This window comes from Oxyura jamaicensis, chromosome 15 (assembly GCF_011077185.1).
Source record: "Oxyura jamaicensis isolate SHBP4307 breed ruddy duck chromosome 15, BPBGC_Ojam_1.0, whole genome shotgun sequence".
In the NCBI taxonomy this organism is placed as follows: Eukaryota; Metazoa; Chordata; class Aves; order Anseriformes; family Anatidae; genus Oxyura; species Oxyura jamaicensis.
The window spans coordinates 1,294,049-1,319,870 of NC_048907.1; the positions used below are offsets into that span (position 1 = coordinate 1,294,049).

The 25,822-nt window shown below is 54.7% G+C and overlaps 1 protein-coding gene across 7 annotated transcripts in view; it reads right to left on the reverse strand.

The window, feature by feature from the left end:
• Window positions 1-393: 393 nt before the first annotated feature.
• Window positions 394-25,822, reverse strand: part of SGSM1 (small G protein signaling modulator 1) — a 35,287-nt gene continuing 9,858 nt past the window's right edge. Inside the window, exons 4-27 of one of the 7 annotated variants that reach the window (XM_035340674.1) lie at window positions 19,776-19,938; window positions 19,018-19,170; window positions 18,441-18,508; window positions 17,803-17,948; window positions 17,215-17,346; window positions 16,933-17,057; window positions 15,873-15,935; window positions 15,163-15,230; window positions 14,586-14,749; window positions 14,282-14,411; window positions 13,030-13,209; window positions 11,941-12,079; window positions 11,504-11,568; window positions 10,992-11,137; window positions 10,549-10,677; window positions 9,922-10,104; window positions 8,093-8,164; window positions 6,552-7,136; window positions 6,249-6,373; window positions 4,905-4,987; window positions 4,538-4,647; window positions 4,179-4,275; window positions 3,602-3,769; window positions 394-3,122 (exon numbers count right to left, since the gene is read on the reverse strand). In XM_035340674.1, coding sequence (XP_035196565.1) covers window positions 3,034-3,122; window positions 3,602-3,769; window positions 4,179-4,275; window positions 4,538-4,647; window positions 4,905-4,987; window positions 6,249-6,373; window positions 6,552-7,136; window positions 8,093-8,164; window positions 9,922-10,104; window positions 10,549-10,677; window positions 10,992-11,137; window positions 11,504-11,568; window positions 11,941-12,079; window positions 13,030-13,209; window positions 14,282-14,411; window positions 14,586-14,749; window positions 15,163-15,230; window positions 15,873-15,935; window positions 16,933-17,057; window positions 17,215-17,346; window positions 17,803-17,948; window positions 18,441-18,508; window positions 19,018-19,170; window positions 19,776-19,938 — 3,383 coding nt within the window. In that variant the 3' untranslated portion in view covers window positions 394-3,033. Of the gene's footprint in view, window positions 3,123-3,601; window positions 3,770-4,178; window positions 4,276-4,537; window positions 4,648-4,904; window positions 4,988-6,248; window positions 6,374-6,551; window positions 7,137-8,092; window positions 8,165-9,921; window positions 10,105-10,548; window positions 10,678-10,991; window positions 11,138-11,503; window positions 11,569-11,940; window positions 12,080-13,029; window positions 13,210-14,281; window positions 14,412-14,585; window positions 14,750-15,162; window positions 15,231-15,872; window positions 15,936-16,932; window positions 17,058-17,214; window positions 17,362-17,802; window positions 17,949-18,440; window positions 18,509-19,017; window positions 19,171-19,775; window positions 19,939-25,822 lie in introns of all 7 variants that reach the window. The other 6 variants (XM_035340673.1, XM_035340672.1, XM_035340676.1 and 3 more) reach the window with 6 other exon arrangements.

A 25,822-nucleotide genomic window follows, 5' to 3' on the forward strand; every position in this document is an offset into this window, starting at 1 on the left:
CCTGGTGCTCAGGTCCTGTGCTGCACGCCTCCGCAAAAAAAGTAAAGCTCCTGGTGGGACAGTGCCTGTGCCAGAGGAGTCACCAAGAGCAGAGCTGCCGCGGGGAGAGGCTGCGACTCCTGGTGCTCAAATCTGAGCACAAAACCCACACAGCCTGGGCAGGGCTCTGCCCACGCGGACCCCGCTCAGCGCTGTGCTGGAACAAAGCTTCCCCCTCCACAGTCCTTTTTTCCTTCTTTTCCCCGGTTTTACAATCAGAACTAAAATCAAGCCAAGCTGAGGTCACGACGGCCCTGCTCCGAGCCTCCTGCTGCCGCCCAGCACACGAAGCACAGCGCAGGGCAGCGACAGATTGGCACGCCATGAACGGGTGCTAGAGAAACCACGCGGTCCTTGAAGCAATAGATTTCTTCTCCCCCCCTCAAAAAATAACCCGCTTAATTCACAGATTTCTCTCTATGCTGTATATATATATACTATATATAGACACAATTCTCTGGTAAACATTTACAAGATATGTTTGCAACATTGAAAAGATAGATCTCCATTTGCATAACAACGCACACTCACACACTTCAGTATACAAGGACACACAGTAATGTACAGTCAATAAATAAATACTTTTCCCCCCCAGAAGTTATTCAAAAAACACTGCTATTGAGCGGCCCAGAGACACTCTGTTAATGCAGACAGCAAATATTGTGCAGATTTTCTTGGCTGTTTTTGTTTAAAAACCAAGAAAAGGAAAACAAGCTTGAAAGATAAAAGTGTCAGCGATGTTGCTTGTTAAGACTGTTTCAGTTAACCCATTGGTTCTCGCCCCTCAGAGAGGGAAGGGCAGAGCACTTCCCCTTTGGAAGAGGCTACGCAGGCGGATGCTTGCCTGCCCCGAGACCTAGACAGAGCAGGAACAGGCTGGCAGGGAGGGCACGAGCTTCCTGCTTTATGGAAAATGAGAGAATCCCGCAGAAATCTGCAGATTCAAAGCTCAACTGCTTTTGTTTCCCTTGCTACCGCAGACTGCAGACCAAGCACTCTTTGGAAGTTTCACGTAGAAAACTTCTTCAAGCAATTTCCCAGACCGTTGGTACACCTTTTGTTTTGGCTTTGTAAGAAATGAAAGGCTCCCCATCACCCTCACCGCCTGCCGCAGTCCTCTTCCCTGCAGATTTTGGTACGCACTGCTCCCTACTTACAGCTGGGAGCTGAGTCCCAGCACTGCAGGAGTAGCTGACTTACCCAAACTGCTTCACCACAACTGCAGAACGCCTCGGAAGCATCAGTTCTCTCTTCTGCAGCTCTGTATCTGTTCTGTTCAAGCAACATCTAACACACGCCACAGGTAAACACAGAGCACATCAGCACAGGTGTCCCATGGAAGGGAAGGGCCCCTCTTCCCTGCTGGCGAGCAGCGCTCCACCAGCGAGAGAAGAGCAGGCCCTTATCTTGCAGGGGGGAGGAGGACAGCACGCACGCGTCGCACATCGCATGGAGGGGGAACACAGATTTTTGCAGCAAAACTTGAGAGAAAGTACCCTTATAGAGAGCTACAGCCTAGCATCTTCCCTGCTGCTGAAAGCACACCCTCACGGCAGCTTTCTGTGGCCATGGCGAATCTCCCTCTGGCTGAACTCGGCCTGCCACTAACCTACATTCTCCTTTTCCTTTTTTTTTTTTTTTACCTGAGTTGAGAAATGAATCCAAACCCTCCGTAACACGGCCACAGCATGGCACAGAAGCTCAGCTCTCACGCTGGTAGTGCTGGTAGGCACTTCACGCAGCGTGCTCCAGGGGTGCAATGCTGGAGAGCCACTGCAGGAAAGGTGGCCACAGAAGTGCATCTTCCGAAAGCAAAGACCGCTCAGGGACCTTGGGCTATTTGGTCCTTCGCAGGTGAAAGCAGCCCACCGGGACCTAACCGGAGACTTTCAGTGGGCTTAGAGGGCTTTGCAACCAGCCCCGTAAGCACACAGAAAACCTGCAGGCACCAAGGAGATTGTTTGCACTGTTTAGATGTAAGCAGCTGGTCTTTTGATTAATAGAGGAAGAGACAGGCACCTTCAGAGGGAAAAGTCAGGGCAGTCACTGAAGCCAGGAGCTCTGACTTGCCTTCCAAGGAGCTCTCCCCTAACATGGGTTGCAGGAGAACAATCAGGAGACCAGGCTGCTAACACAAGCAGCTAGAATAAGGCAAAAACCTCAAGTCTAGAGCTCCCAGATGAGGCTAGGACCAGATTTTTCAGGTTCAGAGTGTTACAGAGGCTGGATTTTGAAAGAGAAACCCACTGCTGACTTTGGAGCTCTTCCGAAAATCCATCCCCAGACAAAACTCCTGTGTGCTCAGATACTGTAGTAACAAACAGTGTAAAAATCCGAGGGAGAGAACGGAGCCCTAAAAACACTAAAGGAAATGCTATGCATCAAGGGACAAGGTCAAAAGAAGAGGAATTTCTGTGATCGAAGCCCCTCTGTTACTGGCAGAGCCTCGTAACACTTGTAAGAAACTGAGTACTGGCAGCATCCCTGTCCTGCCTGGGATCGCAGGGCTGGCCAGCTTCCCCGTGCCATGGGTAAGGGCTGTCGAAGGAAGCAGCTTGATTTCCTCCCAGCAAAGGCTGTCGAGCCCGTCAGCCCCGGGGGCTGGCAGCCCAGCCCTCCCAGACCCCCAGCTCCGAGCTGGGACGCTGGCAGCTGCCTCTGCAGTGGTGGTGGTAACCCAGTGCCACACCTCCGCTGCAGCAAGGCAAGGAAGCGACTGCCTGGTCCTGCTTCCAAAGAAGTCTTTAGCAATAAAGTGTGATTGTACAGATCTTTGGTTAAGTCACTGGAGAATGCTGCGCAGATCTGAGCCAGGGCCCCCGGACCTACCACTGAGCACAGCACTGGGAGAGCTGGGGCTGCCTCCGGCTTGGACAGCAGTGCATGTCCAACCACCTTCCTTCCACAGGCGTGGCACGTCACGGAAAAGGAGAGGGAGAGGAAGCATTGAAGGGGAGTCCCGGCTCTTTGGATGCCTCGTCTTCTCCACATCCTTCACTTGTTCTCGATCAAAGTCTGGACTTTGTACACAAGGTCCCGAGCCAGCTTCAGGATCTGCTTGGTGTTGTGCCGCTCGGCCATTTCTGGAACACAGACAGAAGGAGCCCACAGAGAGGCGATACCTGAGCAGCCCAGCACCTCGAGGAGCCCCCCAGGCCTCACCACTCCGCTTCACAGCCAGGCTTCAGGCAGCAGCTGAAGCTGTGGACTCACATCCGAGGCCCTAAGCACCAGCCCTTGCAGAGACACCTGACGCTGAAGGGCCACCATTAAGGAGCTTATCTCAGCACGATTACAAGCTGCAGGAAGCACCACCTACGCTCACAGCTCCCTTCAAGCACAGATAAGGCAGGCTGTGACCGAGGATGGTCCCCCAGGCATCGTCTGAACCCTTCAGAGGCAGGAGATCTCTTTAACATCACATTCCAAGTAGCACAACCACACACTGCTCTGTTCAACACCTACCAGTGTGTTCGAGACACGGCTGCCTACAGCCAGACGGACGTGCTGCCTGCCCCTGAGCAGCTGCCACAAATTCAGCCCGACAGAACACAAGCCGTACCATTGAAAAATTTGATGATGTCTGTAAAATCCATGTTGTTCTCCAAGATTATGTCCCGGTACATTTCCACCAAAGCCAGGGCTATGAAGAGCACATAGTGTGTGGAGGAAACGTGTGCAGCTGCCCAGATGGTCTCCCAGACGGCGAACACATCATCGTACACCAGCTCTGTTAAGGGAGGAAAAAAAACCAGCAGTCACTCCACCAGCTTACAACCATCCCGACTCACAGCACTCACGGCAGCACTGGGGAAGACGTGCTGGTGGTTTCTTCCCACAAGAACCTGTTCCAAGGAATAAGTCAGGCATCTACAGAGAGAAATATTCTGGCCTGCAGCAGGTGGTACAGACTTCAGGACATAAACCTGCTGGAAGCTCACCAGCAGCTCTGGAGCAACAGGTTCTGTAACTAGACTGAAAAGTCAGCCACAAACCTACCAGGGAAAAGCAAAACAGAAGCACACAGCAAAAAATGAAGTTAACTAACGTTGCAGAGCATATTGAGAAGGATGGAAGTGTGGCAGACCCTGCCTTCCCTGCCCTTTGATGGTCTCAACTGTCTCCCTCCCTGCACACACCTCTCTTGAAGTCGAGGAGGAACCACCGGTAACAGAAGTAGAAGTGAGTGTAATCCCCATTCTGGTGCATCAGCTCAAAGAGCTCAGAGTCCAGAATCTGCCAAGAAAAGCAAGAAGAAACTCATCAGCGCACACCCGAGGCACCAAGCACTCCTCTGCTTCCCTCCTTCCCACTGCTCGCCTCCCGCACCACCCAGCTTCACCCTCCCTTGTGGCCCTGCTCCCAGACTCTCCTTACATCCCCCCTGCTCTCCTGCCACAAAGCTCCTCTCAGCCCGTCCCACGCAGGCCCCCATGCCAAGAACAGCTCTCCCTCACTGCCCTGAGAGGCCGCTGCCCCTGCGCCAGGACCGCCCTACCTGGATCAGGGACCTCATGTTAGCGAAGTGGGTGTCCATGGCTCCCCCGTGGGGGAAGTTCTGGTTCATCCTTTTCATGAGCTCAGTGAAACAGCTGAAAGCCAGAGCCTCTGCACGGGGAAGACAGAGAGTCAGTGCTCTGTTGCACGGGCACCACCGCATCTGCACCCGCGCGTGACCATGCCTGCAACACCCAGCAGCAGCAGCAGCCCTCCCCACCGCACGCACGCACAGCTGGGGTGCACGGCGGGGACAGGCCTTGGAGGCACCCCAAGGCTCCCCCCCTCTGGGTGTGGGACCCAGCAGATCCCCCCTGTGCACTCCCACTACTACAGCACTGGGGAGCGGGGCAGCGCCACCCACTCACCATCGTCCAGGATGACCAGGAGAGGGGCCAGCAGGTCACACATCCCTTGCACGTAGCCAATCTCAATGTGCTGCCAGATGTAGCTGTGAAGGAGGGCAGGAAAGCCGTGAGCCCCCTCCCCGTGCCCAGAGCTAAGCCTCTGCCCCGTGCCCCAGCACCGCAGCCCGCTGGCACGCGCCCTGCCTTTACCCCTGTGATGCTGGCGTGCCCTACAAGCTGCCCTCAGCACACAGCCAGGGCCATCAGGGCACATCAGACCTCTTTATTCCATTACGCCCGTGCCCCGTTGCTCCACAGCTGGCCTGTAAATGATTAAATCCCAGCGGTGCCTTCCAGGTGAGCCACGCACGGCACGGCCCGAGATTAACGCTGTGCAAGGTCTGCTGCCTGGAGATCGGAGCAGGGAAAGGGGAAATCAGAGAGCACAGCAAGGTGCAGGAGGTTGGGCAAAGGGCAGGGACCGATGGAGTTTGTTCCTTTGTCTCTCTCATTCTCACCCTTCCCCTTGATTCATCCTCTGGGCTGGGGAGAGCCTCCCCTGCACGGTGCTGCCTGCTTCGCCTCCCTGGACCCAGCGTCCCAGGAAGCGACGGGCCCTGCACAGATCTTCCCATATTTGGTAGCAAGTCAAAAGTGTTCAGAAAGGGCTCCGAGCCGCTGCTGGCACAAGGAAGCAATCCTTTCCACCCTGCCCACTGGTTTTCCAAATTCTGCTGCATTGTAGGTCTCGTCTCAGCAGAGATCTCCAACTCCGGCTGCCAGATAAAGTGACAGCTCTAATGAAATAGCAGCTTCTCCTCATATTTGCAAGATGAGTAAGAGTGGTTTAGCCTTCCCTGCCCCTGCAGCAGCCACAGCTGCTGAGCTGGAGCTGGTTTGGGTTGGTGAATGTCACACAGCAACCTCTTAGTCACAGGGCAGGCAAGGAGAATCAGAAAGGCACCCAGGGACTCCTGTCCCCTGGGCTCCTGTGTAGGCACTAACCACCAGGTTGTTTCCATATTCCTCACGAGTACTAGACCTCCTTAAACACTTTTCCAGGCAAGAGCAGGTGGGCTACACTCTGCTCACACACGGGCAGCCCCAGGGAGCCCTCCGCCTTGGCCCAGCCCCAGCAGGCGCAGGGTAAAGCAGCACGGGGCAGGGCTGATGGGCTCCTCGTCAGCTGGGCCCCGCTTCTGTGACAGAGGAAATTTGGAGGAGGACGCCAAGGAGGCAAACTCAGCATCCAGAACTAAGTTGGAGGCTCTGCTCTGACGACGAATTCAGGGAAGCCCTGCCAGGAGCGTGCCCCAGCACCCTGCAGGAGGGCGGGCAGCCCTGCCCCGGCCCCGCAGCTCCCACCTGCACATGATGTTGCGCAGCTTCTCCAGGTTGGCGGGGGTGAAGTACCAGTAGTTGCGGTCGCACCGCTGCACGTCCTTCTCAATGCGGTGCAGGTTCACTGTGTACATGTCCAGGAGCTCTGGCTGCCCAAAGCAAAAGCAAAGTTGATTTGTTTTCAAACAAAAATTTTTAAAAATTGCAAGGGCAAAGGAGCAACAGGGCAGAGTTTGGGTTGACGTAGTGCAGGATTAGCACAGGGCAAACACGGGTGAATGGTGAGAGACTCACAAAAACCCGCTCAGTGAAGAAATAAAGACTTACAGAGTAGGTGACACCCGTCGAGGAGACAGGAGATGCTTCGCTGTTGGCCAGATCCACCACAGCCAGGGAATCCAGCTGCGGGTACAAGCTCTCCATCTCTGGCTCCTCAGAGAGGTTATCTTCACTCTCCACCAAGCTTTGCTTTTCGGCTTCGCTGTCTGCCCAGCTCTCTACCACCGTCAGGGCCACAGCATCACGCCCACGCAGGACCCCTGCTGAGCTCTCCCCCACAGGAACGAAGTCCAGGCTTCCACCGGTGGGAAATTCACCTTCCAGGCTGTCCTGACCCTGCAGCTTTTCCCCCTGCGCGGCCCCATCCAGGTCCTGCAGGGCTGTGGCGTCGGACCCACCGGCCTTCCCTTGCGAGCTGGCTGAGGACTTGTTGGTTTCCAGGGCGCTGTCCTCGTTGCTGAAGCTGCGCTCTGAGAATCCCGACGCAATGGAGAAGTTCTGGGAAGAGGGATGGCCAGAATCAGGCGAACACGTGCCATTGGGAACGTTCCCGTTGGGGATCTTGCTTTGTTTTCCATCTTCCAGCTGAGCATCTGCTTCGGTCTGTTCCACCTCATCCACCGATTCAAACACCTGCGCAGGGCAAGCAGAGCCCCGTCAGAGCGAGCAAGCCCTCTGCATGTGACAGCTCTTGGGGTTGTCATGCCCACGTTCCCAACGGCAGGGAGGGTGGAAGATCTGCTCTGAAGAGGGCTATATACATAGGTCATTTCCCTAGATGTTTGCTCCAAATTCATTGACAGCGCTGCCGAGTACGCAGCAAGCTGCTCTTATTTATCAATGCTCCAGCCCCACCATGGGAAGCCAGCAAGCACCCGAGAGCCCACAGGTCCCACAGCAACGCACCTTGCTCCCCAAGCAAAGTGCAGAGCAGGCCACAGCAGACCACGTTCACGGTCTGTGCAGGTCTCATGTAAGCAACCAGCACAAAAAGGCTCAGAGGACCGGGAGGCATTTTCACTGGCTAATGCTGCGCCTGGCTGGGGCTCCACATCTTCACTGAAGTCAAGGCCAACTCCAGCTGAGCACCTAGCCCTGTCCCATTTTAACCAGACTCTGGAAGGATTTCTGGGTGCAGTGATGGGACAGCTCAGAGCCCCCAGCCTTCAGGCTCCCCTGCTTTCATCTGGCAGGTCAGTGCTGAGGCCTTTGCACAGCTCAGAGCCCCCAGTCCATGCTCCACAGGACTACGCTTTACTCAGCATAATATATTGGGCAGAATGCCACTTGAAGGGGTTGATTAAGCACATGGTTACTACCATACGGAGCAGCCAAAGGCCACGTGTGGGTTGGTCCTCCGAGCCTGGGCAGGGCAGGCAGGTGCATATTAAACACCGCCACGCAGTGCGCAGCCCTGACCTTAGTGGCTCCAGAGGCAGCTTTCTGAGTCATTTACTTCCTCCAACTACAGCTCTGTTCGACAGAAGCCATCATGGCTAGCAAGCAGCCCAAGGCAGGGGAGAGAGCCTCGTGCAGTAGGGCAGCCAAGAGCATGAACGGGTGAGAGGGGACAAAGCGCCGCCGCTCACCTGCGTGCTGGAGCTGGAGTCGCTCTGCAGCCGGGCGTGATTCTGTCGGCCGGAGCTGCAGCTCTGCGAAGACTGCAAGAGAAAGAAAAGGCCAGTGACACAGGGCAAAAAGCACGGTGTCTGCAGTGGGGGCATGCCCCAGCCATGCTATCAGAGGTGTGCACGTCTATAAATAAAGTGGAAAATGCATCCAATAAATTCTCCTATTTGACCCACCATACAGTCATGTCACATCAGCTCTGCTCTGCTGGCTTGTCACTCAGAGCAGCACCCTCCCTCAGCCTGCCGCTGACATTTACCGCTGGAGATGATAAAAAAAACAAAGTCCCAGGCCAATTCAGTTGTTCAAACACTGTTTGTTTGGGTATGAAATGAACTGCTTTCTTGTAGCCTTCAGAGAGGTCACGCTGTCTCCCCGGCGTGCAAATTTCTACTAATTTCAGTCCTAATTTGGCAGCAAAGCGACTCACCCCATCTTAGTTTACATAAACGATGAAGTCACAGGCTATAAAACAATCTCTCTAAACGTATTAATGTTTTTTCCTTTTCTTAAAGGACTAACATTGATGCTTATAGCCAGGCTCTGTCAAGGCAGCCCCTCTAAAAGTCAACAGCACCATTTTCTGGCTTACAGCTGGGCTTTGCAGCACCCAGCTCGGTGCTGTGCCTCGTGGGTTCCCTCTGAGCAACGAGCCGTCATGACGAGTGAGTCCTCCCTGCTATCTGAGCCGCCCCTGCGCAGGGCTTATCACGGCACAAGAGCCTGCAGCTGCTCCCACTGCACGCAAAGCTGGATGTAGAGAGCATTGCAATTACATCACGCAGAAACAATAGGGTTTTAAGAAAACACAGCACTTTCGGAACGGCAGCAGGAGCTGTCCCCACCCTAGCATTGTGGGTGTTTGCTGGGCAGGGCTCCGATGGAGAGAGGAAGGGCGACAGTTTTCCTCCATCACCATGGGAGCATTTTATAACAGGAAATTTCAGGTTAAGATGGGAAAAGGGTGAAACTTTGCATGTATTAACTCTGCCAGCGCGCGTTCCCCAAACAGGCAGCGAATACAAAACAGGAATACAAAACAGCAGAGATGCTGCAGGGATGGGAATGATTCACAGAGCTACAGCAACGCCGGCCGAGCAGCCCGCTGCTCCTCGTCTGTGTCACCTCCGCTCCTGCGCTTGCCCTCCCTGCTGAGCTGATGGCAAAAAGGAGGTAAGAAACCCACGGGCTTGTTTCACAGCCCCTCAGTACCAAAAACATGGTCTTCCTCCTGCCCCCTACTCCAACACTGACTTCCATGGGCCTAATCCTGATGTGCACCTGGAGTGCAAACTGGGTTATGAATATCTTTGTTTTCCAGAAATACCCAGAGAAACTGCATGGGACCAGCCAGTGTCTGGATGTGGAGCTGCCGCCCGCTGCCCTGCCAGGCCCCACATGCCCAGCACCCCACGCTGGGCGATGGCTCCCCAACGCAGAGCTGTTCAGTGCTGCTGTGGGCACGGAGCTGCGAGAACCTAAGCGAAGCCAACTCCTTACACCTCCAAGAGACCTCCCAGGCTTCAGTCAAACCCTCTGAGTCAGTGCAGTCCAAAAGTATGGAAACTAGGGCAACTGCAGGAGATGCCCACTCCAAATTCTTAAATCTCTGGAAGAGCAGATGAAAGACACAAAAAAAGCTCCAATCCTACCTGCACAGACTACAAGTAGCAAGGCACGGAGGCAGGCAGAGGTCAGGGAAGGAGGACAAGCAAGAACCGTCCCTGTCTCTCCCTGCAGCACACGTCCCTGTGTGGGGACAGCCCTCCCTGAGCCCGCGCACCCTCACCTCATTGCTGATGGTCGAATCTCTGTGCATCATCCTCTGAATGTGGGAGTCCAGACTGGCCCCAGAGGAGCACTTGGCCAGGGCTGCCGCGTGCGACTCCTTCTCCCTCTGCCGGACGATGGCCTCGCAGCCCAGCCACTCCGCCATGGTGTGCTCATAGCAGGTGCGGATCTGGTCGTCGGCCTGCAGAATTGAGACAGAAGGTCTTTGAAAAGCTTTCCCAAAGAGCCCAGAAAACCGTGCCTCCTCCACCCCCCTGCACGGGCAAGTCAAGTGTACACGTGCATTAACTATGGCTCAACAGGACATTAAAATCTCCTGATCTCCTGCACTGTGCCAGTCACAGCCTGATCCAGGAAACCTCACAAAAATTAGGATGGAAAAATGATCGTCTAGCTCCTTCCTGCCTTCCAGAGGCACTCAGGGCACTCTCTGACGTAAGCAACCAGCAGCTGCACAGGGTAACATCGAGCTTGGTCCCATCAATTCCTGCTTATCTGGCCCTTCTCCCACTTCCTAAGTACAGCTACAGTACAAAGGGGACAGAACGGCCAGCGTGAACTCCAGCACACAGACACTGTGAGCTGGGAAACATCCAGGGTACACCAATGCCATGCTCATACCGACCTCTTTCCTTTCTGCTTCTGTCATCCCAAACTGATAGTGGCCCAAAAGGAAGGGCCAGACAGCCTTCCTGATCTCGTGCTGGATCCCACCATAGTAGATCAGCCGCAGCAGCTCCTGGTCCTCGTAACTCTGTGGGAAGGATCCAAGTCAGTGTGCAGAAACAGCTGGGACCGCAGCCCATCAGCTGGCAGTGCCAGCCCAGCCTGGCCACAGCACCTGCCAGTCCCCGGAGTGCTGCCAAGACTCCGGCCACCCACATGCTCCTTCACTACAGATGCTCTCTCAGACCTCCACCTGGACTCACGTACAGCCAGAGGCCCCCGCGGATAGACATTTTGGGAAGTGCTGGCTCTCTACAGCCAGAAAGCGGGCCACCAAAGTTACCCAAGGTCACTGCTGTGCCTCTGTGCCCCAGGAGAGTGTCCGAGCAGTGCTGGCCCTACCGTGCTGTCCTCCAGGTACTTCTGCCATATGTCCACAGTCAGTCCCGAGCTAGCATTGCAGGGCACGTCAGGAGACACGATGTTGTGGTTAACCAGGGCCGAGAGGTGGGTTCGCACCGTGGAGAGGTGTCTGCAATAGGCCAGCCCTGTGTCAGACAGAAGCAAATGCTCATCTGGGGAACTCAGGGAGTCACAAGGGCAAAGTGCTGGGGACAGCTCTGATCAGTCTGGTCCCTGGAGGAGACCCTCTCAAGCCACATCCAGCCTCAGCAGCAAAGCAGGGAGTCTACCAGGACCAGCTGGCATTTCATTGCCCTGTACCCACCAGCATTGCTGCTTGCTGGGCTGAAGTCTGAACAGAATTCATCTGTCTGCTCCCAGTCCCGAGCTAGTGTGCATGGGGCCCTGCATGCAACAAACGGATCCCTGTCCCCCTAGCCACTATCCTGTTGTTGACCTTAGCCCTTGCCCATCACACATCTCAAGGCATCGTGGATGTGACAAGTACTCACAGCCATAGAAAGCCCGGGAGAGGATCTGGTACTTCATATTGTCACACAGGAGCTTCAGCGGAGCTCTGCCGAGAAAAACACACTGGATGTGAGCACAGGACATGCTCTCGTGCCCTCAGGTGTCTTGACTTTTATCTAACTGTTCAAGCTTTGCTTTCGCAGATGCACCACAGGACCTCTGCTCAGCCTGGGAGCAGCAATCCTTGCTGTCAGGACACAGAAGAGCTGGGATATCCCAGATAAGGAGACAAGCCTCCCTTCAGCCTGGACATGTCCCCCGGCACATATGGTCCCTGGACACGTGCCGGGCTGAAGACTCCACTTGTGCCATAGCTGTTCTAGTTTGGCCATCCACCCAGCTCAGCTGGGCTCTCAGCTGCAGGCCTGTGTTATCTCACCTGTATTTCTCTCAGCAAGCAGCAGTGGAGCTGTCGTACCTTTCGTGGCTGCAGCCGTTGGACGGCCCGCCATCAGAGGAGCCGCTCTGAGAGCAGGAGGAGCAGGAGGACTTGCGGGTGTTGGGTTGCCACATGGGAGGCAGGCCAGCACCCTGCGCGTCCATCAGGTCCTGGGGCACTGTAAGAGGGCAGAGAGGAGCATCAGCCACTGCCCCCCAGTCAGGTGGGCCACAGGAGATGGACAGAGGAGAGCTTTGATCAGCAATTACAGCATCCCACACTCTTTCCAAGGAGGCTCCAGCAACCAGGTAGAACCCACAGCAGCTGATCACAGCACTGATGAGTTAAGAAGGAAAGGTAACAGAGCATTGGTGAGAGAGCATAAAAATCATCTGCTAATTAACTGCAGTGCCTTCAGCAAGCTGATCTTAAATCACCGAGTGCTGACTGAGGCAGAAAACAAACACCCAATCCAGAAAGACTTGAGACAGGGGGCTGCAGTACACTGTCACAAAACTAAGAACAAACATGATTGTCCCAGGAAGAATAGATCACTGGAGAGGAAAAGCCCCCATGTCTCCAACACCCGGATCTCATCCAAGCTTCAGGGAAAGATGAGAACATCCAAATCACAAGACAGGACAGACTTTGATGAAGAGGTTGAGAGGGGCAGCAGGAGCAAGCAGCAGTTCTTGTTGTCACTTGCTAAATCCCTGCTTAAACTCAGAAGTGCTATTGCAATGGCCTCAGATCCTGCTCAGGACAAACTGGCCAGATGCAGGTGCACTGCAAGGTGAGCCCTGAGCCTGGCTGCTGCTCTGACCTGGCTCTGCCCCTCGGTCTTGGGCCTCTCTAGGAAAATGAAGGAGAAATGTGGGATGCAGACAATGATTAACAAAGAAAAGTCCTGTTTGATCATCCTTGGAAATTAAATCAGATCTCACTAACCCTACCTGCTTGTGAGACTGAATAACTCTGATACTGGTAAGAAAAATGCTGAAGTGTTCTCCCTAGAAGCCCCTTCCCTTTCCCTCACACCGAGATGGGTCAGTGGCAGACACCCCTGCAGGAACTGTCAAGTGACAACAAAGGCTAGCAGGTGTACCAGACTAATGACGGCTGCATTACACTGACACTGAGCGGCCCCCAGAGCCGCAAGCCGGGGTCGGGATGCGGTGGAGAGATTCGGAGACCGCTTGTGGATCACCACCGTCCTGCCTGCAGCCGCAGTCCTGGCAGTCTTCCTTCTCCCAGCAGTGACGGAGATCACAGACGCAAGGAATGGGTGAAAAGTACCATTAATGGTAACTAGAGACACAGAGATGCGACAGGGGCACAAATGAATGGGGGAAGGAAGAATCTGTAGAGAAGAACGAACCGATGCAGTTCCACCCCCCTTTGGGAAAATCTATAGAGACTGCACAGACCTGGATGACGCCAGCTGAAGAGATTGCGGCAATTCATTTAACACAAAATTTGCCCCCCAGCACAGAATTTTAAGGGGTAGATCAAAAGGAAGCTACAGAAAGGAGCGTCTCCCCTCAGCTATTTCAATCAGATTTTTATCTGACTCACTGGGTTGTGTTAGTCAGCTAAAGGCAGAGAGAACCAAGTATAATCTTTAGTGATGCCATGGAGGAGTCACAGGAGATATAAATGTCCCCCTTCTAGCCTCAAAAGTATAGGAACACATTTTTGATCAAATTTCATAGCTTTTTCAAAGCACGCCATGAGTTTTCTATTACACTCTTGGTTTGCCCCTTTACAAAGCCATCTACGATGTTTCCAGAGGTCAAAAAAAGTGTTCTTGGTATCCCACAGAAGAACAAAGACAAACGTGCAGGCGCTTCAGTCAAGTACATTGCTCTGATCATTCACAACTGGACATCAAGAGAGACTTCTGGTTTGGTGAATCCAGTAGCATTGTCTCCCTGCCCTGAGCGTTAGGGGGTGGAAATATGTGGGTCAAACCTGGGAACATACCGTGAGGGCTCCTGCTACCTGCTCTTTGTGCTGCAGAGCAACGCTGACAGGCTCTAGCTGGATTTAATACAGAACCTGCTGAGTTGGCCTGGTGATAGCAAGAGGAGGAATACTAAGGGACATGACCAAAGGGAAGCTCGCTACTGAAATAACATGCCAGGTTTTTTTTCCAGCCACACAGGCACTCAAGGCCTGTTCTGCAGCTGCAGAAATGAAGTTTTCAATGGCAAGTGAAAGGTAAAAAACACACAATGCTTAGTAAGAGGCAGTGTTGTTATAGCAAAGCCTGTTTCTGTGGAACCAGGCACCATTTGCGGTGTGCCCATCAGTGCCGTGTCCCTGGTCACTCATACACCTGGTAGCAGCCACCTGAAATGGTCTCTGCCAACGCACTTACCGAATTCAGACTGCGTCCCTGGGTAGATTATTCTGAAAACATAATCTGTGGCTTCGTCATCTTCCTTGTCGGATGCAGACTCGGAGGAGCCCTGGGGACTTCGCTTCCTCAGCTTGGGAAACACCTTCCCCTGGTGAACAAAACCTGCTCTTCACAACGCCGCCCCACCAAAGCCCTGCCCAGCAAGAGCACGTGCTTTGTCAGCCTGGGCGACGTCTGCACATTCCCCGTGGTTTTGATTACGCAGAGAAGACAAAGCCCTATTTAAGCACGCGGTGTGATTTGCCCCCTCCGTGGTGCCTACCTTTCCCCGTTGTGACCAGAGGGGTGGGTCCAGCTGCCCGTGGGGCAGGAGGCCGTTCTCCAGGCAGGACAGGAACTGCAGCAAGTGCCCTCCTTTGGGGAACCGCAGCGGAGGCCTCTGGATCCCATCCTGGCTCACCAAGACAACCGTTCCACCGCTGTCTACTATTAGCAACAGTGACAGCAGAGAGAAGACACACACACATCAGTGAGGGAAATGTTACCAGACAGAGATGCAGAGGGCAGGCAAAAAAGCTTAGGGAATTGTTTTTCTGGCACGCTAAACAGATTTTCTTCCTTGTTTGGATTCTTTCCTAAGTCCATGGCGAGTCTGGGGCCCTGGAGAAAGCGTGCCTGGTAAATCACACCCTTGAAACCACAGAGCACTGCTCCACAGGGAGCCCTCTGCAGCCAAGCACCACAGCCAGGAGCTGTTCCAAATGCAGTTACATAGCAGTGACCACCCAGAGCTCTGGAAATCTGCCCTAGAGCTGAATCCATATGGGCACACCCCAGAGATCCAGCGATGCCAGCATCAGGGTGGGAACGCCCTCCAGCAGCCCCCACTCTGGCCTTACCTTGCTGGTGGCAGTGCAAATAGACGATCTCCTCCAGGCGAATAGTCATGGCATAGTCCCAGTACACGCTGGAACAGAGAAAGGAAGTCCTGAAGTTCTGGGACGCATCAGGCTCTGCTTCTCTTCACTTCAGCTCCAGATCCTGCCTCCAGCTATCCTGACACCAAGGGAAGCTACGGAAAGGCTGAAGCCCCAGCAGCAGTACGACTGCCACAAGGCTAGCCAGAGTAAGTGACAGCATCCCTCCAGAACCAGTTACTGTCCCTTCTACGTGAGGGGGAAATAAACCCTGGCAATTTGTGTTACTTCAGAGCTGAGAACAGATCTGGTTTGCTTCTGTTCTGGGACTGCACTCCCCCAGCACAGACACCGCCAGGTGACTGAGCAAATCAGTGAAGTGCTGTGAGAGGTGCTGGTCAGGATGGAACTGAGGGTGACAGACCCCAGGAGGGAGCTGGGGATCACCCCACGAGACACGAGGCCTCACCCAGGGTTTCATTCCTGCAGAGAGCCTAGCAAGAGGACTGCTGTATGAGGGTGTCAGCATTTAACACCTTCCTATTTCTTTCCAACAAAGCAAATTTCCAGTTTCTGAGCAGCAATCTGCCACTTTACAAAAAGAGCGCTTAAAATAAAGGCATTACAAAACAGCTCATAAAGCCAGTTAAAGATGGGAAGGGGTGTACAAAAGTCACTCCTTTCATACTTACTTTGTCATCTGACTCCTCGCTTCCTTGGTCACGTCTTGACACTGGGAAGTTTTAGAGCTTAGGCTGATGCCCAAGTCAAGAACTCAGAAAAGTAGTGGTGAGATGAGAACAGCATTTTAGGGGGAGAGGATAAGGCATAATGGAATGGCCCAGGAGCCAAGAAGAGAGGGGAAATGAAAAGAACAAAGGTAAACAAAACCCAAAAAACTAAATTTGAGAATAAACAAAGCTGACAGCAAGTTTTTTTGAAGATGATCTTTATCGTAGGCCAAAGGAATGGTGTGCTAAATGTTCCAGTTTTCCTGGACTATTTGCTGACGGACGGGGATTTTGTTTGCTTTGTTTTTTCCCCTCAGGCAAATTAGGACCTGGCATGACTCAGTAGTTTGTTAAAAGGACTGCAGCTATGGAGAGAAATGCCAGCAGCCCATAAGGCAATCCCAGACAAAGGGGCACGGCAAAACAGCCTGCTGAACAAACGTCTCCTAAGCAAACTTCAGTCCCATTAGAGGAACGAACTCCAAGAACTCCGTTAAATTAGAGACTTTGATCACCTGCACATAGACCAGCTGCAGAGTGAGATAGCACTACGAAATGGAAGCCACTGTGTTACTGAGGTGGTGGTAACTGGGAACTGCTCATGTCCTCTCTCTGCAGATATCCTTCCCCTATTTTTAAGCTCCTCACTTTCCCAGCTTAACCGTAATAACAATGTAATACTAATGACAAACCTAGCAGCACTGCTCCACATGCAGAGAGGGCAATCCCCTGAGGAGATCACCGAGTGATACATCACACCACTTTGCACCTTCCAGAACAAGCACCCTCTCCAGTTACCCTGCTGACCTCTTCCAGCAGAGACGGCTACACCACAGCATCTCCCACCACCACACACCACCCTCCCCTCTCTTTTTCTCTGACACAAGCTCAGAGCTGTTCAGCTCTGTAGTGTCAATGGGAAACCTCGCTGATGGCACTGGATGCCAGATACCAGCTCCGAACCCACGGGAATGTCTGCCTCCCCTCTGCCCTGTGTGAGCGTGCACTGGGAGCCAGTCACCTCTTCTCATAGTCCAGATCCCCCACGGAGCCATTCATCAGCTGGTTGGGAGTCCACTTCAGCGCCATGATGTCGGCAGTCTGGTGAAGGGACAGGTATCCTGGGATCGCCTCCATGTCGTCTCGCTTTAGGAAAGAAATGTGAGGAGAGAGAGAGCTGGTGAGCGCAGCCTGGAAGACAGCAGAAGCAAGCAGCACCACTTTCTGCTACCCAACGCTGATGCATGCCCCATAGCACAGTCCTGGACCACAGCGCAGCCCAGATCTCCCAGCAGGTACTTACCGGCTGCACCAGGACATTGTTTTTGCCATACAGGAGCGTGGCCCGGGAATTCTGGTGCAGTGACTCCACGTAGTCCCTGGCAGACAGCGACGGCCGGTCATCCATACTGCCACTTGAATGCCTTTTCTGAATCTGGAAGAGATCCACCTACAAACGTGAGGTGAGCACGGACACCTCCTGCTTTCTAAAAGCATCACTTGAAAGCTCATTTCCTCCTCACATATACTTAAGAAACTCAGTGCTAGAAATCTCTTCCTTTGTGTCCTCTAAGAGGATCTCTGGCTCTGGCCATGCTTAAATCTATATTCACAGAAGCCCCTAGAGTGTGCCTTGTTTGCAATAAACTGAGCAGACTTCAGCTGCCTTCGCTTTTAGTCCATACATGCTATTCCTAAACAGCAGAGACCCTTTAGTGATGCGGCGCCACATTGGCCCAGCACGCTCACAGTCTCCATGCCCATGTTCCCAGCACTTCCAGCTAAGTATCCTCACTTTTCTACCTTCTCTTACCCAAGGGCTTCACAGCCCTTTTCAAACAAGGGGAGCTTTAGACCCCGGTGAGTGCTGCGAGGAGCTGCCCCCACTCACGCAGAGCGCCGGGCGCTTGGTGGGCGAGTCCTGCCGGCAGTGCGAGCTGTGGATCCGGTGCCTCTGAACCAGCTCGTCGGCCGAGGGGTCTGTCCAGAAGTGGTCGGCTGTCTTCATCTTGGTGTACTCCAGTGCACAGGGACCCACTGCACAGAGAAGAGAATCACAGACAATGAGTATGGCCAGCTCTCGGACCCGCAGAGCCCAGCATCCCAGAGCAGGGGTGGTGGGACTGCAGGCAGCAAGCACCAGGCTCAGCACACATTGCTGCACCGTGTAACAGCAGCAAAGAACTCAGAAGCGGTCTGCTGGCCCTGGCAGCGAGCAAATAACCCAGCACCTGCAGAGCCCTGCGTTACAGCACTGTACTGCTTTCCAGGGCCAGGCATCAGCCCTGGTTGACTCCTGTTGGCATTACTGAAACCTGTGCAGGAAAAGGAACCCCCTGGGCTCAGCCTTGCAACTTCCCATCTCTACTGGGCATCATCTGCTCTCTAGGAGTACCCCACAGATTTACCCGTCCAGGGCTATTAAATTTTCTGAAGCTCTTAGTAAAAAACAATTGAGTTGGGATCACAGGACTGTGAGCAGTGGTTTGGAAAGCAGGCTGTCAAAGCAGGGTAAGATGGAAGTGTTACCCAATAAAGATGCGAGAATCGGTCCATCCACAGGATCCATCAGGAGAGCTTCTTTCTCATAGTACTTACTAGAAGAAATTAAAAGAATAGAATGCTGTAACATTTCAGTCCCCTGGAGCTGCAAAATGATATTGTTGTTTGAAACCACTGTAATGCCCTTCTCTGTCTGTATCCTTCCATGACAGTAAGAGGCCAAGGAGCCAGTTACAGGCTGTTCCTGCTAGCCTCAAAAGTCCTGGGGGGTTGATGCCCTCCTGCAGTGCACTGCCAGCATCACCATCTCCTGTTAAAGCTTTCCTGGGGCTGGGGGTGACACCTCGCAGGACAGGACACCTCAGCATGCAGTCCCCAGGAGATGAGGACAAGTTGGTCCTCAACAACTCAGCCATCAGCAGAGCAAGCATGGCCTGTCCTTGTTTTAGGGAGTGTCCAGGGACCGCCAGGAGCAGCGTATCAGCCCCTCGCTCTGCACCACCTGGACACTGCTCAAGCAGCAATATCTCCAACACTCACTGGAAGGGGCAGATGCTGGTAGTGAGTTGCGAGGGGAAAACGGTTGGGTGGTGCCAGCACTCACCTGCTGTTCTCTACTAAGTAATGCACGATTTTATCCAAGACCTTTTCAAAGAGGGCTGTGCGGATCCAGAGGTGTTTGATGGCCTGAGGAGACAGGTTGGGCAGCTTCGGCATCTTGCGCACGTTCTCTGGGATGCTCTGAACTTGATTTCGTCTTTAGAGATAAAAGGCAAAAGACAACATCACCGCTGGTTCATCACTGAGCACTGCAGGAGCGCAGGCCCAGAGCACACCTTTTCCACTGGTGCCTGAGGACTGAGTTGCATAAGCAGAGCAGCTTATCTCAGGACAGCTTAAAGATTCCTGCCCCCAGGTAGCTGCTCCATTCATCTCCCTGTTCCTTGTCCATGGATGAGTAAGCCACACTTAAACTGAAGCTGAATTACTGCAGGTTACAGCCCTACACGTTGAACCAAACCAGATTTGGTTCCAGTTGGCTTAGCGCACTGGTCCATAAACTCTGACAGCTCAGGTGCAAATTTGTGCAGCTCTCCCTACAGCATAAGACAAGGGGCAGAGGAAGACAGAACTTGTCCACTCTAGCTTAAACCACAACTGCGACTCACAGTTGCAGAGAAGCAACCAGTTCACTCAAGACATTAAAAGCCCAGCAGAGGACTCTGCTCGACTCTGCTCCACTGGAAGAGCAAATCCTCCTATAAACGCCTGGACATTTCAATCCACAGCAATACCCAAACGACACACTTCCACGCCGAAATGCAAGTGACCCGTAGGACAATAGCCATGCTGGTGCCTTACGCATTCTCGATGAGCTGCTCCAGGTCCTGCACCTTCTTGCAAAGCTCCTCTGCCAGAGGAAAGCTCTTGCCCACCTTCATGAACAGAGCTGCTATCTTGTTGCTGCGCAGGAACCCTGCCGCCCTCCGCTTCAAGCCGTACAAGACACAGGCTTCCACAGCAGCTGCAACAAAGCAAAGTCGTTACTGAAGCGGCAGGAGAACTTGCAGCTGGGTGCTCTCATGTCCCCGCTGCCTGTCTCCTGCTGCATCCATGACCTTACTCTACAGCAAAAACGTTCCCCAAGAGAAATCAACGTCATGTTCTGTTCCTGCCTCAGCAGACAACGTTAAGGTACCCAGATGTTATTTGACCCCAAGCAGCACAGTTTATGCCTGCAGAGCTATCAGTTCTGCTGACGGTACAGATATTATTTTAGTTCTACAAAAATGAAAAATTGACGCTGGCAAAGTTCAGCGAGTCTGGTCAGAAGGACTAGTTTGGTGCATGTAGGCACGAACCATGCGTGTGCTAAAACACGAGTACTTCAAAAGTTAGCTTGTGCCTGCTACAGTAGGTCCAGTAAAACAACTTGAGAGGGACTAGGCAGACAGAATAACTCATCTTGGACTTGCTTGGTGTGACCAACAGCCTCAGGCGATCTCACAGACCGGTGATGAAATGGGATACACAGTTTGCACACCAGCAGCAGTACTTCTGTACCCCCAGCAGCGATCAGCCTGCGCTGCCGTGCCAAGCTAGCAGCCTGGATTAGGATTCTTTGGAGCATGTTGTTCATTCATAAAGCAGCAGGAGGAAGGACTTGAACCTCTACACTCGCAGCCCTTTGTTCCAAAAATGTCAAGATCCAGCTCTGCTACATAATACGCTGAATGCAAACAAATCAATGCTAACGCTGGGAGATCTCAGCAGCGGGGTCATATCCTGCTACAGGTCCATGCCAGCACCACCACTGGTAGTAGAGCAGCGATTTTCTCAGCAGAGGAGAGCCCAGCTGTAATCGCAGGGCTCAGGAACTGCCAAGAGCCTGTCCATGCAGAGTCAGGCAGGTTAAGCCTGTGGGAGTGAACACTTCTGTGGTTTAACCACGCGAAGCTCAGCGCTGCTGCTCTGCACAGAAATGCAGCTGGCTGCGCTTCGCTGGCTAAACGCATCTGAAAGTGTTTTGGGTGCCCGCTGCGTCTGTCGGGCCAGAGGTCACGGCCAAACCTGGGACAGCACAGGGGCGTGCAGTGCCACAGGAGGGGGCAGCCCTGCGAGCAACGTGCCAGGCCCGGGGAGCCCTGCTCATGCCTCCAGTGTGCTGCCTCGGTGCTCAGCGGTGAGGTCCCAAGCAAGGCTTCCCCCGCCTCGGGCACTCCCCAGGCCCAGGGGAAGGGGGAGCCCGGGGCAGGCACCGACCGCTGCCCAGGGAGCCCGGCAGGCACCGCACGGGAAGATGCCCGCACGTACAGGCTGCGCCAGCAGGCTGCTTGCCGGCGCCCCCTGGGAGGGCTCGGGATGGATGTCTAGTGTCAAACACAGACGTATTAAACAGGCCGATCAAAGCACTGGAAAATTACACGGGCACGCAGCTCCACAGGCTATTGATCGGGGTCTGCCAAGAAGCTTTCTGGCATGCCAGCACCCTCCTCGCCCAGGAGAGCAGCGCCGCAGAGCCGCGCTGATCCTTCCCGCAGCAGCCCAGCAGATGCTGCTGAGCCTCTCGCTCGGAAAGGCATCTTCTCCTGCAGCTGAACAACTCAGTGGAGACATTTAAAAAGACATTTCACGCAGGCCCATGCACATCAGCTCCCTGGGCTGCAAGATGCTCTCATTATCTCTGCCCTGTTTAGCACCGTGCCCGAGTTCACCACGGAGCGGGCAGGGTGGGCGCACAGCATTGGGTCTCCAAGGAGCTGCGAGAGACATCCTGTGCTCACAGCACCAAAGGAACACGTCTGAGCCAGCCGGGTCCTGCTCACCCAGAACCCAGAGCAGCTAGATGGGTAGCTGTTTTTCCAATAAAGCCCTGCACAAGCCCTCCTGAAGCCTAGCCATGCTGCACATAGTGTGGCCCACGCATGGATGGGACTTCCCCCCCTGTCCCAGAGGTCTAGACCCCAGCTTTGGTTTTGGAGCATAAGGCTGTGCTGACACACAGCTGAACAGGCAAATCACAGCAGCACCTGGGCAGAAGTCCTCCCTCTCCCCCGAGCCTGAACCGAGGGCGAGGTCTCTGCAGAGCCGCGCTGCCCGTGGCAGCTCTCTGCCTTGCTGGGCAGTGCACCACCACCCCCCGTCTCCAGTTTGTGTTTCCCAGGATCTCCCCATTCTCAAGGAGCTGTTCCCAGCTCTCCGCACAGTGTCCACAGCAGACACCAGCCTGGCCAGGCTCTGACACTCACCCCGTGCAGCTGGGTGCCACGGCTGTTGGACGTGGCCAAAGAACGCAGCAGCTCTGCCAAGCCATCAGCTGCCAAATCTGCTCTGCCACCCGTCACCAACTTACCAAGGACCAGTTTTCTGCCAGCTGCATGTGGTAACAGGAGGGCTGCAAGGCAACAAGCCCACAAAGCCCCTCCGTGCCTCGCACCCACGCTGGAACAGCAGAGAAAAGTCAGGCCAGAAGCTCCGGGCAGGCGGGCGAGGTTTCCCTGCCCCTGCTGCCCAGCAAGGAGCCAGAGTGAACCAGGCGCCCCTCTGCCAGCCCCCGGGGTGCCACATGCAGGAGATGGCAGCCCTGGACACAAGCAAGAGCAGTGAGAAGCCACCCAGGCAAGAGCCAGGGTCCAGGCTGCCCTGTAGCCCCTGGAACAGAGCCTACTTTACACCACGGGCTTGATGTGTGGTCAGTTCTGCTCCCCAAGTCCAGCAAGCGAGAAGAGCGCTCGTGCCTGCCCAGGAAACCCAGCGGATTGCTCTGCTCACGGCCAATGCACCACAGGCTGCTGTCAGCCAGGGAGCAGCACCCGGGAGAAAACCCGGAGCGAAGAACAGCCTCCCAGCACAGGACGGAGCAGCCATCAGCACCTCTCCTCAGCGCCATACCCAAACCTCTCCAGACACTACTGCTGGCAAAGCTACACACGGATGCACACAGGAAAACCTCTCTGTGCTGTCCCGGGGTCTCAGAAGCATGAGCACACAAACTAAGAGCACCTCGTCCACGTTGAATCCAGGGGAAACGGTGTGTTCTTTCTTAACCTTACGATTTTTTGAGCCCCGTTCATCACCTACTTACTGTCAGCACTGCAGACGGACACTCTGCCCACCCCTAAAGGCAGAACCCATAGCAGGGAGCACATGGTGCAGCGGCTCTGTCCGGCTGCTCCCAGGCAAAGTGGGAGTTTTATTTCTCAGCAAGAGACTAAAGAGGTTTCTGAGATCCTGAGCACGCTCTGGCCTGGCGCGATTCAGCCCACCTGGCTGAGCACTAATACAACCTTAGCACTGACGTGGACAAACAGCCCCGGGCACGGGCAGGCCCCCAGCCCTGCCGAGGGTGCTCCGTCAGCCTCCCAGGGCAGCGCGAACCTGACAGATGCCAGCTCGCGTTGGTCTGCTTCAGCCCTTCCCTCGTGGGCAAATGGGAGCAGCCGGGGGCAGCTGCCCTTTCCTGCCAGCCCACTGGTTTCATCGGGAGGGGTTTGCGGTACGCTGGCCACGCAGAGCAGCGGGAGGATGAGGAGGGCTCGGCGAGGAAGGCAGCTCTCCCCAGAGAAAAGGGCAGCTCTGCCTAGCCAGAGCCAGGCTTGCAGCACGCTCTGCTTGTCAGCAGAAGCGGTTATTTATAAGCTCACCCGGCACACAGGGAGCTGCAGCACTCAGGAAGGTGCACATACCATCCAAATTAGAGAGCAGCAGACTAGGTGTAGAGACCAGAAGCCAGTGAAAGAGCAGTGGCATCATTAAGAAGCCAGAAGAAACCAACAAGTCCTTCGTGCCTGGATGCCTCAGCTCTGTGTCGCAGCAAGCTATAAATAATTCCGGGCTGCGAAGCCTCGTGCTGTACAGAAAAGCAGAGAATGAGTCACACCTTGAAGTCTGTTCTGCTCTTTCGATGCCGTTCAGTCGGCAGAGCACAAAGGCACATAGGCCTAAAACAAGCGCCTGCATGTATTTCATCCAGGAGCCTTGGAAAAAAGGAAGAAGGCAGCCTCTTTGCTCTCCAAAGAGAAAGGGAGTCCTCACAGCTCCCTTCTTTCTCTTTCGTGCATATGTCTGTGGATGCTCCAGCCTTACTCAGTGGCGACAGCACTACACGAGTCTTATCGGAGCAACTCCTCCGAAAGCTAGCTGTCATCGCTTCTGTCATTTTCCTCCCAGCCTCCAAATTAGCAAGCTGCCCTTCAGCTATTTGGAAATGGAGGAGGGCTGCTCCCCCTCCGCACGCTGCCTGCGGCATTTGCTCAGCAGCAGCCACATGGCCCCAGCACGGGCGTGCTGGAAGCGCAGCTGACTGCGGCTCCGCAAACATCTCTGCGGGGAGGCGACAGCCACAGCAAGCCGACCAGGCACCCAACGGGCACAGGCTGCCCCCCTTACCTGGAGCCAGGGCTCGTGGTGCTGGTGCTGAGCGGTGGTTTCAGCTCCCTCGGCATCCTTTGAAGTGGAGGTGTTTGTCCTGAGCAAGAGCCGTGGGGAGGAACGGAATCTCTACCTGAGAAATGGTCAGAACTCGGTGGACCCTGAGCAACCCGGTCTGCCCCTCAAAGTGTTGCTGTGCAAGGGGCTGGAGCAGCACCTCAAAACGTCCCCTCCGGTCCCAGGTGACCCAACGTCAGGGCACAGCCAGCCTCCCTCCTTTAACACCGCTTCCCTTCCAAAAGCAGGAAAGGTTTGTGAGCAGCCCTGAGCCCGCAGGCAGGGGGAACCCTCCCTGCTCTGTCTCCCTGCTGCCTCCCGAAGCCTGCACCCATCGCTCGGGCAGCTGCCAGCGAGGAGACGAGGCAGGTGGAGGGCAGCAGGCACCCTGCCAAAGCACACCCTCGAGCTGCGGGTGAGTGGGTAAACACTCAGCGCTGCTGGTGCTGGATTCATGCTGCCTCTTTGTGTGCTTGAAGCCCCCCCTCCGGCCCCATCCCCATCCTACCTGCACCTCCCAGAGGCTGAGAGGTTTCCTCACCCACACCCAGCGCAGAGGGGCTGGTTCCAGACCCGGGGCTCCCCGGACCACAACAAACTCACCCATCTGATAGCCTGAGGTGCTTCTCCTGTTATCAGCACTGACTAATTGGTGTCTGCATAGGTTCGGGACTCGTCCACGCCCACCCCAGCCACCAGCCAGGTTCCTCCACTTCTGCGCACTCCGTGCCCGGTAGCGCTCGGCAGACCGAACGCCTGATGGTGCTCGAGGAGCTGCTTCACCTGGGGCACTAACCGTGTCCGAGGCCCCTTCCCGTCAGAAGGGCCAGAACACCAGAAACAACCTAATTTTGCCAGCCTCGATCGCAAAGTGTCCCCCGATGATCAGCAGTGATCCTATCAGAAGCTCAAGCCTTGTTTTCTTCCGTCAGAGGAGGTGGGGAGCTGACGCACTGGGCCATTAGCACAGCTCTGTGGCTTGGTCCAGCCCCAAGAAACCTTCTCTGGAGCACAGCAGCTGCTGGGAGGGCTCTGGGCACCGCCGCCAAGCCATGGGCACCGCCACCAAGCCAGCTCACCAGTGCTGCTCCAGGGGAGCTGGGGGCCGTGCTCCCTGCTGAGCTCTGCAGAGCACAGCACACACCAAGCCCTGCAGCCAGGAACGGCTCAGGGCACCAGGAGCAAGGCTGCTCTCCTGCTCCCACCTTCCCTGAGGCACCGAGACCCCCGCTGTCCTCAGCGCCTCCACTCCACAGCCCCTGCGCAGAGTCGACCCAGCACGTATTGCTGGCAAAAGGCAGCTGCTCTTCAGGGAGGTTTTGAAGCAAAGGCTTTGCCAAGACTTCGATGAATTAATTCTGAAACGCTTCCACATTTACAAAATTGTCACACCAGCAGAGAAGGAGAAAAAAAAAAGGTGGGAAAAGCAGGTTAAGTGAAAAGCACAGCTGCCAGAAAACAAGACCCAGAGCAGCGCAGTG